The sequence below is a fragment of the Chelonoidis abingdonii genome, chromosome 1, assembly GCF_003597395.2.
Source record: "Chelonoidis abingdonii isolate Lonesome George chromosome 1, CheloAbing_2.0, whole genome shotgun sequence".
NCBI lineage: Eukaryota > Metazoa > Chordata > Testudines > Testudinidae > Chelonoidis > Chelonoidis abingdonii.
In genome coordinates, this window is record NC_133769.1 from 260587637 (window position 1) to 260605865 (window position 18229).

Below are 18229 nucleotides of genomic sequence, written 5' to 3' on the forward strand. Positions count from 1 at the left end.
GAATGGAAAGTCTATCCTATGACTTTTGTATTGCTGCTTGTTGATCGTCAGTCATTGAATTATTGTAGCATTGAGAACTTCTTAGGCATTTGTTCACTTTTTCTATTTTTTTCAGGGGAGGGAAAAGACGAAAATCAGTGCAGATGTTTTTAAAAGATACATCAAAACTGCGTGGTGTCAGTCAGAAGTAGCTAAACTCTGCCTACTATGTATATTTTTAAAAAGATCTCACAATCAAGAAAGAGAGAGAATGTTTTAATCAATTTTTCAGAATACATTAAATCACTTATTTTGTATTTTGGCAGTACTGTTCGCTACAGTCTGGCAGTTATTAGATGGCTAAACCTTTTATATAATAAATAAGATCCCAGTCTTGTGAGGGACAACATGAAGGTGAACAGCTACACCCATGCAAAGCTTGATTGGCTTCAGTAGAGTTTCATGTGGGCAGTTTTATTCTCACATTGTCCATTATATATTATAGGGACAGCGCTGATATCTGAAATAGCTTTTCACATATTCATAGGTTAGTGTATTTTAATTTTAAAGTTTTTTTAAATATCTTCCTTAGTTGTAGTAAATAAGATAGCGTTCTGCTTATTGTCCAGAGCAAAAGCAAATTTTGTTCAATAACTTGGAACTGTATTTGAAAAGAAAATCCTGTGGTAGGCTAAAACTGAAATTAAATACTCAATTGCGCTTCCATACATGGTGATAACTTTAACATGGAGCGTTTAAGAGCATAAAGCCAATATACTTTGTCTAAACGAGAGCACAAGAGGCAGTGGGTGGAGGTTTTGTTCAGTTTTAAATGTGCTTTGAGGTTGTTTTCGTAGTTGTAACACAAGGAAAATAAATTAAGGTAACCAATATTGATAGTTTTCATTGTTTTATGTAATAAGTACTTTTTTTAAAAAAGCATAAAACAACTTAAGTATTGAGCTACAGACACAAATTTTTGTTACAAATTTTATTTTTTCTAATTAAATTTCAACTGGTTTCGATTACAATAAGCTAAATGGGGCAGAGCCCTTGTCTTCACAGCTGTCAGCAAAGCTACTAACACACTGTTAGTGCTATACATATAATAACTTCGTATTGTAATCTGTAACTTGGATCCATGAACCTCTTGGCTGGCAAAATCTTGCAGAGGAAATTGGGTCCATTATTATTAGAGACCCTGCCTTCCTGAAAAAAGGCATAATCTCCTAAGGCCCAGGATTCTCAAAGTTCATTGCACCATGACCCTCTTCTGATAACAAAAGTTGTTACACGACCCCAAAAGCGGGTACCAAAGCCTGAACCAAAAGCTGATCCCCGCTTCCCCAGGTGGAGGGGGGCGAAAGCCAAAGCCCAAGTCCCACCATCCTGGGCGGGGAGGCTAAAGCAGAAGCCCAAGGACTTTAGCCCCAGCAGGGAGCCTGTAACCTGAGCTGAAACCCTTGGGCTTCGGCCTTGGGCGGTGGGGCTTGAGCTTCAGCTCCGGCCTTGGGCCCCAGCCAGGCTAAGTCAACCCTGGTGACCCCTTAAAATGGGGTCACGACCCACTTTGGGGTCATGACCCACAGTTTGAGAGCAGCTGTCTTAGGCCTATCCTCAGAAAAACATCTGCTGCTCCTGGAGATATTGCCAGTTATTGGATTCTAATTTTTCCTTTTTTGATGAAGGATATGACAAAATATTTCTGCTATTTTCATAGTCTTCTCTTTTCTTTGCTGGTTTTTTTTCTAATTCTCTCTGATGTTTTTTCCCACCTGCTACCACCTGTTCTCCCCCTTTTCTTTGTTCCCCTCAGCCTGTCTCTTCCCCATAGTGCTTTTTTTCTCCTCTTGCTTCTCTGTTCCACATGTTCTTCATGGTGTTCCACTCCCCAGCTAAAGGGAGTAGCTGTAGTTGAAAGTAGCAAGCCTCTTTGAATCACCCTTCAGAGCTTAGTAGTTGCCCTGCCTTACTCCACTCCATAGCTAGGATTAAAGCGGAATAAAGGAAGGGAGGAGGTGTAGAGCTGCCAGGATAGGAGTGAAATTAGAAAGCTCTGACGCATACTAGCACTAACAAAAGTCACAACAACTTGTTGCCTTCCAATTCAGCTGACATCTTACCAAGTGGATTGATGGTAGTAAGGTGCAGACTGGTGGTAGAGAGTGATATGTTGTATTGGCCTAGTCTTTGGGATCGTCTACACTACGGATTATTCCGATTTTACATAAACCAGTTTTATAAAACAGATTGTATAAATCGAGTGCACGCGGCCACATAAGCACTTAATTGGTGGTGTGCGTCCATGGTCCGAAGCTAGCGTCAATTTTCCAGAGCGTTGCACCGTGGGTAGCTATTCCATAGCTATCCATAGTTCCCGCAGTTCTCCCTGCCCCTTAGAATTTCGGGTTGAGCCAGTGGCTGATGGGGCAAAAATCATTGTGCGGGGTGATTCTGGGTAAATGTCGTCAGTCATTCCTTGCTCCGGGAAAGCAATGGCAGACAATCATTTCGCTCCTTTTTCCTGGATTGCCCTGGCAGACGCCAAAGCACGGCAACCATGGAGCCCGTTCAGTTTTTTATTTTTTTACGGTCCACGTATGTGTACTGGATGCTGCAGACAGAGGTGATACTCCAGCGCTCCAACAGCTGCATTCATTTGCTTTGCATGATAGAGAGATGGTTATCAGTCATTCTGTACCGTCTGCTGCTGGGTAAATTGGCAATGAGATGACGATTATCTGTCCCTCTGTACTGTCTGCTGACTCTGTGGGTGCCTGGCTGAGAATCGGCCGGGGGCGAAAGCAAAACTGGGCATGACTCCCCAAGTCAATCACCTCCTTATATGGTTTCTAAAATAGTCGTTCTACTAGAATATGGGCAAGTGATACTAGAGAACCCGTGTATCAGACAGCACAGGCTGCTCCGTGTCGATCCTGCGAAATGATAAGCTACATGCCATTCACAGGGGGTGCCTGCAAACCCACCCGTTGACCCACCCGCACACTCCATGGGCTGAGCGTTGCAGCTGTACCCCAACCTTTGTTATGCATTAATAACAAGAATGCAAGGAATAAAGAAATCAGTAGAGAATCTGATTGTAGTGAGATCAAAACTGGAGGGGGAAGAGACCTCCCCGGTGCTTATGAAAGTCAGCAGAGACATTAAGGGGTGTGTGAGGGGGAGGAAGCACATCCACCATGCAATGAGTAGTACCAGGCAAAGTACAGAACTTATATACGTCTAACATGAAAGAGAGGGCTGACATAGACTCACAGCCAAGATTGTTTCTGTGATGCGGTTTTTGGTTAAGCTGTTTCTGTCACCCTACTGGGAAGAGTGACACGGAATCTATTCCTATTTTTACCCGAGCGCCCCCCGGCTGGCCTACACTCGGCTAGCCAGGGGTAATCAGCAGTTATCAAGCATGGGAGCAATCAGGGTTGATAAAGAACGGTTACCAGTCCTATGCACATGCCATTGGGGGAGGGGGAGGAGCGAAATACTGGCACTTCACTGCTGCACATCGCGTCTACCAGCCGCATTCAGTAGACCATAGGGTGACACTGAAAAGTCATGAAAGCGGTTTCTTTCCCCTTTTCTTTCACCCGTGGTGGGGGGGAGTAAATTGAGGAGCTATTCCCTGACTCACGCCGGACAATATGTTGAGCTATAGGCACTTGGAAGTCAACCAAAAATGCAAATACTTTCCGGAGACTGCTGTGGATTGGTGGGATAGCTGGAGTCCTCAATACCGTCCGTCTACCATGACGTCCATTTGCTCTGACTTCCGTTACGCTGTCACACAGCACTGTGTGCCTGGAGATTTTTTCAAACGCTTGGCATTATCGTCTTCTGTAACGGAGCTTTGATAGAACAGATTTGTTTCCCATCAGCGATCAGATCCAGTATCTCCCGTACGGTCCATGCCGGAGCTCTTTTTAGATTTGGGACTGCATTGCCACCTGTGCTGATCAGAGCTCCACACTGGGCAAACAGGAAATGAAAATCTAAATTTTGCGGGGCTTTTCCTGTTTACCTGGCCACAGCATCCGAGTTCAGATCACTGTCCAGAGCGGTCACAGTGGTGCACTGTGGGATACCGCCTGGAGGCCAATACCGTCAATTTGCGGCCACACTAACCCTAATCTGATATGGTAATACCGATTTTAGCGCTACTCCTCTTGTTGGGGAGGAGTACAAAAACCAATTTAAAGAGCCCTTTATATCGATATAAAGGGCCTTGTAGTGTGGACGGGTACAGCGTTAGATCAGTTTAACACTGCTAAAATCGGTTTAAACGTCTTTGCCTCCCTCTTCCCCCCCAGCTCCCCTGAATCTTCACGTTTCATTTATATTGGTCAAGATGGCTACTACTTTCCTATGGTGTGGGAAAGTAACACATGGAATGTCACACGTGGGTTATGATATACATCCTATAAACAAAGAGAACTCTGCAATTCTTGGCTACAGTCGGGTGAGATAATGACAGCATTTCACCCTCTGTTTCCTCACTTCATTGGCTTTTCACAAATATTAACACGGGGTCGGCAACCTGCAGCACACGTACCAAAGGCGGCATGCAGGCTGATTTTTAGTGGCACTCTGCTGCCAGCTGGGGTACTGGCCACCGGCCCTGCTCAGCCCATGGCCGGCCTGAATTACAAAACCCCAGACCAGCAGCGGGATGAGCTGTTCAGCACGCTGCCAGTCTGGGGTTCCAGCCTCTGGCCCCTTGTCAGCTGAGGTCCCGGCCGCTGGCCCTGCTCAGCCCGCTGCCAGCCAGGATGGATGGAACCCGGCTGTCAGCAGGCTGAGCAGGGCCGGCAGTCGGGACCCCAGACCGGCAGCAGACTGAACGGCTCAGCCCATTGCTGGTCTGGGGTTCCGTCTGCCACCCGCACTGCCGGTCTGGCATGCAAAACCTTTTACTAGTGCGTGAAACCTTAAATTAATGAAGACTTGGCACACCACTTCTCAAAGGTACCTACCCCTGTATTAACACACACTTTTATCTGTTGGGGCAGCACTCTCTGGAACTTTACACTATTTCCATATCAATCTAAAGTTGGAAGCTGTAACTTTAAGTGGCTTGAGAGCTCTTCATGTCAGGATTGTACCTAAATGTATTTGTGTGGCCTTGAGGTAAGGGATTACCTGAGCTGTACAATGAGCACTTTTCACATGCATGAAAGTGAAGTCACTCCACTTATCGCGATGAGTATAGTGAGGGAAGTCTCCAATAAAACATAGATGAAAATGAATCTGACAGATGCTATTTTGTTGCCTGTACCCCGCATTTGAAAAGCCAGGACTTATCTCGTGCTTCTATAAGATTGTTTAGAAATATTTTTTAGGATATGTTGCAGAATGCGCTCTGGATTTGTATTAATTGGTTCAGTTGCACCTGGCATAAAAACATTGGAGATATTGCATTCATTATATTTCCATCTTATGCGAATGGAACCAAAAGTAGTGGTAGGGCAACACAAGTTCTAAAATAAAATCGAATTGTTCCATCTTCTGAATAGACAGATTTGTCCAATTCTTTGTAATTCCAGGAACTACAGAAAGGCAGGACTGAGACATTGACAGATTTATGATCAGAGTCTTGATCTGTACTAAACTCCTATGAAATTTTTGCTTCCCCACTGTCCTAGTAGTAGCAAAATAGGATGTAAGGTTAACAATAAACCATACATACACAATGTTACCATTTCGTCAAGCACCCTAACACTGGATCAAAACTAAGATAATTATACTGTATTGAGTACTCAGTGCTGGTACAGCAGGACTCAACAAACTCAGTTGGTAGAGCCCTGCAAATTCGTGGATATCCACTTTTATATCCACAGACTGTTTGCAGATCAGGTGGGGATACAAATTTTATATCTGTGCAGGGCTTTATCAATGGGACATTCAAGATTATAGATTTCCATCTGTAAAGTCTGTAGGTGAGAGATCATTGCACTCTTGATTTAGTTTGTGGAAATACTGTAGCAATGTAGGTGATGTGAAATGATGTCTGGGAAAGTCAGGTAATATCCAACCTGGAAAATGATATTAATAGAGAGGTCTCACAAAAAGGGCATACAGTTATATCAATGAATTAACACTTGTATTGGAGTTCAAAGGGTTCCATTTGCAGTGATTGTTGGCCACAACTTGGCAGAGCTATTCCATATGATGAACATTACTTTTTCCTCTTCCTTTGCCTCAGCGTAATAAATTGAGAGGTGCATCGTAGAGTTTAAAACTGTTCAATCTTAAACCTTTCAGTTCTCCCCCTCCCCCCAACTCCCACCCTCCACAAATATGTACATTTCACTAACTTACGCTCATAGACTCGTAGGTCAGAAGGGACCAATATGATCATCTAGTCTGACCTCCTGCACAAAGCAGGCCACAGAACCCTACCCATCCACTTTTATAACAACCCCTAACCCATGGCTGAGTTATTGAAGTCCTCAAAATTGTGGTTTGAAGACAAACCCTCTCACACACAGGCATGCACAGATCCACCAATCAGTTCTCCACCCCCTGAATTTTTAATCAGTTGCAGGGAAACTTCCTGGGCCACATGACTCAGCTTTGAGGTCTCTAAAATTTTTCATGTCTCTTTCTCTAGACCTTGAAAGGTACCGCTTAAGCTTATTTGTGAAGGAGGCACTCCATGCACAGGACTATGCCTCTCACTTCATTACAGAGAGAGATGGGGTTCAAACTTGGATTGGAACACAGAATCTTAGCCTACCAACTGTTGCAAGGAGCAGTCTTAAAGCCTCTGTTGCAAAAGAGAATGATGTTGGGTCCTCTAGAAAGAAAATACTCTCTGCCAACACTTCGTGAGAGTGTTCTGCCTCATGATCCATCAAGGAGTTTGAGCAGAAGGGGGCTGTAGGGACCAGGAAATGTTGCCTTGCCTTGTTCTCTGTCCTGGAGTATCTCTGCCACTGATTTATAGCTCTCACCTATCCACTTGACAATGTAACTAGAACATCTGAATTGTTGAGATGAGCGAAGTTTACACTTGCACTAATAATACAACAATGAGTAAGACCTGTTGTGACCACTGTCATTGGGCCCAATTTACAAAAGAGTTGAACACTCCCTTTGACCAGGCCTATAATTAGAGGCCCTCAACTTCTTCTCCAATTCAACCACAGACTTGAAGGAAAGCCACTTTCTAAGACCCAACAGGCAGTTTTTGTAAATTAAACTACCCTATTTTAATCTGTTTTTCAGACTAAACAACGTTATAACACATGTCATCCTCAGTGATTCTACTTGGCCTATTATAATGAGCCTGGCAGTGAAACCAACAAACAGACAATCTTGAACACAATAGATGATTTTCAATGGCTTAGAAATCTTTAGATGTTAGAAACTATATGTCCCAGCCTGTGATTAAAGAGTAGGTGTTTTGATACTTGTACGCTTTTAATTTTTGCAAAATCATTAACAAAATATGGGCTGGACACCTGCCACAAAGCTAATTTGAACATGAAGAATAGCATGTTTATTCCAAAATTTGCAATATATTCTGTTCTATAATTTTGCATGACATCCCATCATACTGAGCTGTAGTTACACTGTTATTTGTGACTGTGAGTACAGTGGTTAAGTAGGTTTAAAATCCTGACTCTGTCAGTCTGAGCACATTCTTTAGGGTATTTCAAACTTATTTATTTGTTTTAATTCCAGCATCTCAATACGGTAAAAATTAATCCTTTAGAAAGTGATGACAAATGGACACAGCCTCTGCTCTCTCTTTCTCCCAGCTGTAAGCTTTATATTGTGCTTACTCTGATTGGAAACTTTGATCGGTTGAGCATAATTCCCATAGAAGCCAGTTGGAGAAAAATGATAGAATGCTGCAGAAATGACCACCAGAAATGACACCAGATGGACATACAATAAAATGTCCCCAAATAAACTTGCCATCTGACACCAATGCCAACCTGGCTCCTCTGGAATCTGCTTCAGGCTTGCAGAGTGAGTGGGTCCAAATTACTACAGATGTGGGCATCATTTAAAATTTTTTCCAAGACCTTACATACTAACCATGACGTCCAAGCTAACAGGCCTATAGTTACTCAATCACTTTTTTCCCTTTCTTGAAAAATAGGAACTACGTTAGCAATTCTCCAGATCCGTACGGTACAACCACCGAGTTTACCGATTGAGTAAAAAATTCTCGCTAACGGGCTCGCAATTTCATATGCCAGTTCCTTTATTGCCTGGGATGGAGATTGTCCGGGCCCTCCGATTTTGTTCCATTAAGCTGTTCAAGTTTGGCCTCTACCTCAGATGCGGTAATATCCACCTCCATATCCTCATTCCCGTTTATCATCCCTCCATCATCCCTAAACTCCTCCCCTTAGACTTACTTCAGATGCATCTCCGTTACTAGTTTTTAACTTGTATCCTATTTTATATATTGCCTCCTGTCCCTTCAGTAAAGTGAAGTCTGATTTGGTGGCAATGCATGTGCTGAGAGGCTGGAACAGGAGTGTAGCAAGCAAGGCAATGAACAAGAGGTGCAAGAGTGGTTATATAAAAGTAGGTGGCTATCTACTTTAACTCCTAACTTCTTCCAGTTCTTTGGTTTGTAAATTACATTGCCACTTTCAACACATCTTGACTACATCAGTTTAAGTAGGTCTAACTTGACACCTACTTACATTCCCTCTTAATTTGACCTGTGGGTTATGCGCTTGCAAAATCAGAAGTAACACTAAAGCCCTGATTTGTATTAATTAACAGCAAAACTAAGGGTTATGTGGAAAAATTACCCTAATCATTTATGCTTGGGGGGAATTGTTGGGTTATGTTTTACGTTTTTGTGTGCTGGAATACTTGGGGATTCTAGTTCATGCCAAAGATGGAGTTCTGGCCACAGTCTTACTCTGAACTACTACTGTTTCACTGCATGTGTTAGGTGGTAAATGTAGACTATTAAAAAAACACACCTTTTTTTGTCTTATTCAGATTAATATAAACTTCTTGTGGCTATTTTTACAATGTCTAGTCCAAAGATGTATGTAATACACCTGTTTTTAATCATCCAAACTACAAAGTTGAAATTCTTGAAACGGCCTTTAGAGGGCAGTAGAGAATTACAAATGGTTTTTAGCAGTGTGTGTTTCCTATCTACAGAGCCAAAGAACTTTTTTTTGTTTTATTTGGATTGTTTGCACAATATAGTCTAGTTTTCTTGTCTAATTTTACAGAAGATGGTACTTGTTAATCCTTAGAAGTCTGATTTTGGTTCATTGCTGCTTTGGCATAGTGTTGTGTTCTGCTTTCTCTGATTTTTTTTGCATGTGTGTGAAATACAAAATAATACTCAATCCAGAGAAGATGAAAGTGATGTTTGTTTGTTTGTTTGTTTGAGAGAGACAGCTGGCAGAGATCCATATTTGCCCCTCTCTGGTTGGTTGGTTTTGCTTTTTCTTTTCATTTGTGGGGCAGGTGAACAATCTAGAAGTCTGGTTGGACTTCTAGCTGTTAAAAGAGCACATATCAGCTGTGGCCAGAACAGCTTTATTTCATGTATTTACAGCCAGGAAGCTGCCATTTTTTTCAGATATGAATGGACTAGTCACACTTTTGTCACTTCTAGAATAAACCACTGTAGTGTGCTCCTGTGTGGCTAGATCTTGAATCTATTCAGAAGTTTAAAGCTGATTTTGAATTTTTCAGTGCTCTTTTTATAGTGTACATCTTTCTGGGAGCACACAACAACAGTGTATTTTGGATCCATACTGGCTACCTACTAGGTATTGGATAATTTTTTTTACTGATTTTGGTCTAGCCCTAAATAGACTGGTACCTATGTGTCAGATCACCTCTCTCCCCATGGTTTGCAGTTACTGTTTTGAGCAGTGGAGGTGTCTGAATTGGAGCTCCACTCATACAAGAGTGAAGGAGACATCTGGTGGGGTGTTCTCCTTGAGGGCCATTCCATTTTCCAATTTGCTTCTTCCCCTCCTGCCTCCCATCTGATCCAAGGCCCATGTGTGTATTCTGTCCTTTGAGACTCTGGGAGATCACAAAGAGAGGATATATATAGTAGCAGCTCGGTTATGGATGTATTGATTATTGGACAAAATGAGATTACTGGAAGAGTCTTGAGTTTTTTAATTGTTTTAAAATATATGAAGGATTGCCTAGAACAAGGGACAGGTGCTTCTTTATATGTAATAAAAGTTGGGTGTAAACAAAGCTGTATAATAATACTATGAGAGAAGCATGTATGCTATAGTGTAAAGCTTTTTGTCAGTATGCTGGCCGCATGCTTGCTACTGGCAAAGGTATAAGAGACTTATACATGCCAGTGAAGACTTTGTCAGTCATAGAAGAGCCAAATACAAATAGAGAATTTTTAGAAAAAAATTAACTTTATTTTTAGAGGTTTTTCAAAATCCCCCCCCCTCCCCCAACACACACATACCTGCACCATACACCTGAAAAGGCAGGCTATATTATTATCATGTATCCAACTGTACAAGATTTAGAAAGGGGAATTGGATTATAACTAAGTATAGAAACTTCTGCAATTTACGTAATGTAGCTTTCCTATACAAAGTGTTGAAATGTTAAAGTCCCCATACCTTTGTACCTATGTGGCACTTGAACTGCCCAGATATTTGTTGGAAAAGTAATATGGCAAGTACAAAATCTCCAGAAAGTTCTTGGAATGCGTTGGGGACAACTTCTTGTTTCAGGACGTTAAGGAAGTAACCACAGGGCAGCCATGTTAGACTTGATTCTGACTAACAGGGAGGAATTGGTTGCAAATATGAAGGTGGAAGCAATTTAGGTTAAAGTGATCATGAAATGATAGATTTTATGATTCTAAGGAAAGGAAAGAGTGAGAGCTCCAGTATAAGAACAATGGAATTCAAAAAGCAGACTTTAACAAATTCAGAGAGCTGGTAGGTAAGGTCTTTTAGGAAGAAAATCTAAGGTATAAAGGAGTTCAGGAGAGCTGGCAGTTTCTCAGAGACAATATTAAAGGCACAATAGCAAACTATCCTGATGTGAAGGAAAGATAGGAAGAAAGAAGCCAATATGGCTCCATCAGGGGTTCTTTAATGACCTGAAAATCAAAAAGGAATCCTACAAAAGTAGAAACATGTCAACTTGCTAAGCATGACTACCAAAGAATAACAGAAGCATGTAGGGACAGAATCAGAAAGACTCAGGCAAAAAATGAATTACACCTAACAAAAGATATCCAAGGCAATAAGAAAAGGCTTTGTAAATACATTGGGAGCAAGAGAGAGATGAGAGAATGTGTAGGCCCTCCCTGCTTGGTGGGGAAGGAGAGCTAATAACAGATGACATCAAAAGGGCTGAGGTATTCAATGCATATTTTGCTTTAGTGTTCACTTAAAAGGTAAATTTTGACCATATACTTAACACAATTAATATTAACAGCAAGGAGGAAGGAATACAAGTGATATAGAGAACAGATTAAAGAATATTTAGATAGGTTAGATGTAGTCAAGTTGGCAGGGTCTGATGAAATTCACCTTAGGGTATGTAAAGAACTAGCTGAAGCAATCTTGGAACCATTAGTGATTATCTTTGAGAACTCATGGGGGGACTGGAGAAGCTAAATATAGTAACTATCTTTAAAATGGAGAGCAAAGAAGACCTTCGAAATTATAGACCAATCAGCCTGACTTGGACACCCAGCAAGATTTGGAACAAATTATTAACCAATCCGTTTATAAGCACCTAAAGAATAATAGGGTAATAAGTAATAGCCAATATGGATTTGTCAAGAACAAATTATTCCAGACCAACCTAATTTTCTTCTTTGACAGGGTTACTTGACTAGTGGAGAAGGGAGGAGGAAAGCTGTTGACTTGAGAGAGCTTGATTTTTAGTAAGGCTTGCTAGTCTCATACGGAAACTCAGGAAATATGGTCTAGATGAAGTTACTGTGGGGTGGATGTGTAGTTTGATTGAAAGACCATACTTAGAGTAGTTATCAGTGATTTGCTGTCAGACTGAGAGGATATATCTAGTGGAGTGACTCAAGGGTCTGTCCTGGGTCCAGTTCTTTTCTCCAACGCTTTTAGCAATAATTTGAATAATGGACTGGAGAGTATGCTTATGAAGTTTTGCGGATGACTCTAAGCTGGGAGGGGGGTTCTGGCATTTGAAGGACAAGTTAGATTTCAAAATAACCTCGACAAATAGAAGAATTAGGCTTAAATCAATAAATACAGTAGAAGGGAAAAATCAAATGCACAAATACAAAAATGTGAAACAATTGATTCAGCAGTAGTACTGCTGAAAGGGATGTGGGGGTCATAATGGATGACAAATTAAATATGAGCCAACAACAATGTATTGCAGTTGTAAAAAAGACTAATAATTCTGGGACTTATTAAAAGGAGAGTCAAATGTAAGACAGAGGAGGTAATTGTCCCACTCTGCTCAGCACTGGCGTGGCCTCAGTTGAAGTACTGTGTCCAGTTTTGGGTGCCATGTTTTAGGGAAGATGTGGATAAATTGGAGAGTCCAGAGGAAAGCAACAAAAATGATAGGTCAGGTTTTCTAAGCCTTTTTATGTTGAAAGGCTAAACAACTGGGTATGTCTAGTTTTGAAAGAAAACAGTTGAGTGGGGACCTACTAATCTTCAGATGTGTTAAGAGCTGTTATAAAGAGGATGGTGATCAGTTCTTCATCTCTGCTGAAGAAATAAAAGGCTTAATCTGCAGCAAGGGAGATTTAGGTTAGTAGGTAAACATTTCTAATTATGAGGACAGTTAAGTACTCAAGGGAGGTTGTGGAATCCATATCATTGGAGGTTTCTGGGAACAGGTTGGACAAATATCTGTCAGGGATTGTCTGGGCATACTTGTTCCTTCCTCAGCATAGGGAGCTGAACAACATGACTTCTCAAAGTCACTTCAACCCTGCGTTTCTTTGATTCTGTCTACCAACTCTAGAAGCATATATTGTATCTCACTAGAGATCTGGAACCTTCTCTTTTAATTAATGATTTCTAGGCTCCATCATGAGGACTAGCTGTTACTGGTACAAGACTGAATATTGATGGTCGTGGGCCTTGTGCCAAGGTAACTTTTCAGGAAGATTCCATGTTTGGAGTGAAAGGCAGGAGAATAGCAAAAGTCTTTTTTTTTTTTTTTTTTTTTTTTCCCCCCCCCCNTTTAATTAATGATTTCTAGGCTCCATCATGAGGACTAGCTGTTACTGGTACAAGACTGAATATTGATGGTCGTGGGCCTTGTGCCAAGGTAACTTTACATTAACATAATTTGTTTAGAAATGCAATTGAAAAGTCACTTAAAGTTTCTTTTTTTTTTTTTTTTTTTTTTTTCCCCCCCCTCAGGTTTTTTTGTTTTGTTTTTGTTTTGATGTTAGCTGTTTGAAGGAACTCAGTTTTGGAGCAAGTCCTGTTTGGAGGAAATTGTTTCACTAGTTTTTGAAGCAGGCATGTAGCAGCTGGAGTTCCCTTTCATTCCCCTGAGCCTGCCCAGAACTGCACTGTCCCTGGTGCTGGTCTCCTGCTCTGGAGACAGACCTTCTCCCATGAAGGTCTGGGACACACTGCTTGCTGCTATTCTGGGCAGCCTTTATATATGGCCCAGCTGAGCCCTGATTGACTTTCAGTAAGCCCTTTCCTGATTGGCTGCCGGCCTGCACAGCCTCTCTGGCCTCCTCTAGCCCCCTCTCACGTGGGGGTGGGGCAGGCGCCCCATCACACTCTTGTATATATTAGGATTTTCTAAAAGACATCTTTTCTAAATCTATGGGTTACAATGTATAGCATGTTCCTACTCAGTAGATGCTATATTTTTCCTGTTAAGTCTTCAGTAACTTTGATCACTTAGAGTGCTGTGAAACACATTGGCTTAATCTAAATCAATAATTACGTTGAGTCTGTCAAGTCCTTTTCCTTTGGCCTTCCCAGGATGCCCTTTCTTTCGTGTCTCTCTTGGGTTGCAAGTCCCTCAGGATAAGGACCACCTTTTGTCTTGTACAGTGCTGGTGTTTAGTGATCTGTTTAACAATTCTCAGAAGATGTTGGAAAAGACCCAGAAGGCCCTAAAGGAATGAAACCGTGGCTTAAAAATTTGTGCATATGGCTGGTAGCAAAATGTACTGGAGTTTTAGTCAGACCTCTGTCATTGGCTGCCCTTTATGTATTTCTAGAATAGTATCACTTTTGGGTCTAAGTGCTACACTCAGCAATATAGAGTCACGCAACACTGTCCATAAATGGCATCGCAATGTGTTCTTCTGTTTGTCTCTACCTGATTTGCCAAAGCTTTCTTTACCATGTCTTTTGATTTTTGGGATTATTTTACTTTTGTAAGTGTAAGTAATTCCTTGTCTTCACGTATGGCAGGTAGAATGTGACAGATGGGTTTTGTAACACTCTCTAAAAAGCGACAGTCCTGTGGCACCTTATAGACTAACAGATGTATTGGTGCATAAGCTTTCACCCATGACTCTTAGTCTGGATCTGTAAAAAGTGACGAACACGGCTACCCCTCTGATACTCTCTAAAATAATCTTTGGTACAGTTTTAACTTACTTGGTAGGTTGTTCCATAGTAGGTACCCTTGACTGAGAGTGCCTTATTTTCAGTTCTCTCAAACTCTGGTCTGGGCTTTTAGATGCATTGTTCCAGAAGAGTGCAGCTGTCTTGGGAGGGTAATGAATGGAGAGTCGTTCTTTAATGTAGCCCAGTCCTGATCCATTGTGGCCCTTAAAGATTAAGAGGGTAAAACCTTAAACTGACACCAGAAGCAAACTGAAAGCCAGTGGAGAGTGCAGTATATATTTTCCCAACAATTTGCCCTGGTGTGGAGATGTGCTGTTGTGTTGTCCATCTTCAGCTTTAGACACAATGTATTATAATCCAGTCTGGGAGATTCACAGTGCATCAACTTCTATGGCCAGATCATCATTCAAGAGAAAGGAATGTGTTTCCTTAAAAAGCTGCAGAGGGAAGATATAGTATTAATAATTTGCTCTAACATAGTGAGCTATTAATACTTAGCTAAGCCTTTCAGCTTCTATTCCCTATGATATGGGTAAATATCAGTATCCCCAGTTTACAGATGGAGACCCCAGGTTGGAGAAGGTAAATGACATGTCCATTGTCATACACAGTCTGTGCTGGAACTCTGATACTGTCTTCCAGCATAATGCCTATTCCCATAGGTCAGAGTGCTGCCCACAGTGACTCTAACTTGGAGCATAGAGGTCACAGAAGTACTGTTGGACTCCAGGTCTGCAGGAGAAACTCCAAACAATAACAGGTCTAATCAATAAACTTTAAGCCCATAGAACATAAGGAGACACTCGGACACCTGGCCGCAGCACTCGTCCATCCCACTCTCTCCATTTCCTTCTCTATGAAATGGCACTTCACAGTCACTTACCTACCCCAGTTACCTCTTGCTTTGTGAAAAGCTGATGCTCTATTTTGTCATTCTCATATTTTGGTTTGAGGGAGCAAGAATGCAGATAACATATAAACAGCCTTTTTAAAATGTATTACAAAGAAAAAAGTTAAAATTGATGTGAAAACTAGAAAAATCTTAAGCAGTTCTTAAATTTTCTTTTTACTGGGAAGAAGCCCACTGTTTTCTGTCAAATCCTTTCCCCTGGGAGCCTTTCTTACCCTCCCAGTCTTTGTGATAAGTTTCTTGTAGATAAAAATTGGATTATTCTCCTTAATGTTTAAAATTCAACCCAAATTAATCCTGCTCTTAATCTCAGAAATTTACAGAGACATAGGAGGAATAGATATAAAAATGAACACAACAGGGGAATAGCAAAGTGAGGAAAATAGGAATCTGCTTGTTGGCAGGCTTTGAACTTACCTAATATGGAGTTCATGGCTTTGCAGCTGACTTCAACAATCACAAGTTTGATCCTTTGGCTGAAACAGTTATCAACTGTATCAATTCGTAGACAAATCTGCCCAAGTAGCATTAGGAGGAGTTGAAATCCATAATGGCAGAGGGTCAACTGACTGCCTGTACCTCGGACTTGCGAGTCCTGGAGATTTGTAAGCAAGTTTCAGTCCCTTCCCAGGGTTCACCCTCGCCCGATTTCCTTTTCAGGGACCCATCTCTTATGAGAGATTGTTAGAACAAGATGCAGACTCCCTTCAGTTGTACTGGGATCAGTGGCAAACATGCCCTTAGTGTTCTGAACTGGGGTGTGTGTGTAATTCCTCCTACTTTCTGATTCCAAGGAACAAAGGGGATGAGCTCTGCATCCTGGACCTTAGACATATCAACACCATCTGCTGTTTCAAATTCAGGTTGGTAACTCTCGTCTCCATAATCCATTTTTTAGATCTGTAGGACTGATTCATGGACTCAGCCTGCAAGATACCTACTTGCATATATCAATCCACCCAGCTCACAGAAAGTACCTCAGATTCCTAGTAGGAACATCCCACTACTAGTTCAGGGTTGGATCTTGCCCTCTGGTCTTTCTATGGCACCGAGGGTTTTCATCAAGTGTCTGGCAGATAATGGTCTGGCAGTTCATCCAAGGAGACAAGAAATCCAGGTCTACGCACACGTTGAGAACTGGTTGTTTTAAGGAAGATGACCACAACAAGTGACCAGCTTGTTTTCATGTAATTGTAAAGCTTTACTTTACTAGGTCTCAAACTCAATAGACAAGAATCCACATTGACTCTGACTTGGAGCATACAGTTCACAGGAGCACTATTGGATTCCAGATCTGCAGTTTCCTCTCTCAGAAAACCAGAAGGATTCTGCTTCAGGCTTTCTCATCTCAATACTACCCCTCCTTATTGCAACAGCATAATCCAGATAACCCAGAAGAAAAGTCCCAAACATGTTGTGGTAAACGTCTGTCCCAAATCTGGACCTTAGCGTACAAAATCTGGGTGCTTACTGTGAACCTCCCCAAGCTTATACCCAGCTTGGATCTTATCTCGCTGCCACCAGCCGAAGTTTTGGTCAGCCTCCTCGGGATTCACCCAAACCTTTCCTTGGGGGACCCCCCAAGACCCCAGAGCCCCCTGGGTCTCCTCTATCTCATCCCCTCAGCTCCCCCCTTTCCTGTTAGCCGGTGCGATGCTGTCCATTCCCTGTTGAAATACAACCAGAGAGGCAATCTAGCTTCCCCCGAGGCCTACATCAAACCTAGTCAGCTCACTACAAGAGACTCACCCCTACCCTTTGTCCAGTAGCCTTTTGCCCCACCCTGGGACAAATAGGAAAGTAAGACACAGAGCTTGGGCCTTTTCCCTCCCCACGCCTAGCCGTCCAGATAAACAGAGCTCCGGCACAGAAAATTCCTCTCCCCTTACCTCCACATAGAAAAGAAACTCCACAAGTTTTAAAAAAAGAAAACTTTATATAAAAGAAAGAAAATACAGAACAATAAACTGCAATTAAGAAGATCATACAGGCCATTGCTTATAAGAATAATGATAACCATCTGATTTAAAATAATAGCCAATTTCCAAATCAGTCCAGCAAAGTCAACCATACCCATGTAAATACAAAACAACAAAAGCAAATAACCAAGCCTATTAACTTTGTTTACTTTGTACTCACAGATGTTTAGTAGAATATTTGAAAGAAGATGGAGTTAGAAGAAAAGCTTGTTTACTCACAGCCGAGGAAAACAAAAAGACCCCGAGTTTCCAGTTCCCTCCCAGACTCTTAAAAAAAAATCCAGGTCTCTGATTGGTCCTCTGGTCAGGTGTTTGGTTCCCCTTTTGTTCACCCTTTACAGGTAAAAGAAAATTAACCCTTACCTATCTACTTATGACACATGTAGTCCATTTCTAAAGTCCTTCATTTTCAGTTTTTACTGAAAAAATCGTGGGTTTTACAAAAGCCATTATTTTTTTACTGATTTTTTTCCTCCTGAATTTTACACCACTGAAATACTAATGCATTAGATTTTCTGAAAACATTACATTAAGTAAATGTTTGTTAATAATTTAGTCTAAGTATAAATACAAGGCTGTGTTAAAGTAAGGCAATATGATGGAAGACATACATTCATGTATACGGTTAATATACATGTTCACGAAGTAAACCACAGCCTTAAACTGCTTTTATTTTCAATACTTTTACTTTTCATTGTTGCTTTTTTCCTGCCCTTGCATCCCCCGGATTTAACCCTAACATTGACCCAGAAAAAGTTGAAGTTTAAACGAAATAAAAACTGAAAATGAAGGGCCTTATTCATTTT

General features: G+C 41.4%; 1 protein-coding gene across 3 annotated transcripts in view; it reads left to right on the forward strand.

The window, feature by feature from the left end:
• Positions 1–18229, forward strand: part of TUBGCP3 (tubulin gamma complex component 3) — a 116582-nt gene that overhangs the window by 86617 nt on the left and 11736 nt on the right. For 2 of the 3 annotated variants that reach the window (XM_075061484.1, XM_075061485.1), the window contains one exon: positions 485–526. The exons of the other annotated variant lie outside the window; for it this stretch is intronic. In XM_075061484.1, the coding sequence (XP_074917585.1) occupies positions 485–526 (42 nt within the window). The remainder of the gene's footprint in view (positions 1–484; positions 527–18229) is intronic. 3 annotated transcript variants of the gene reach the window in all.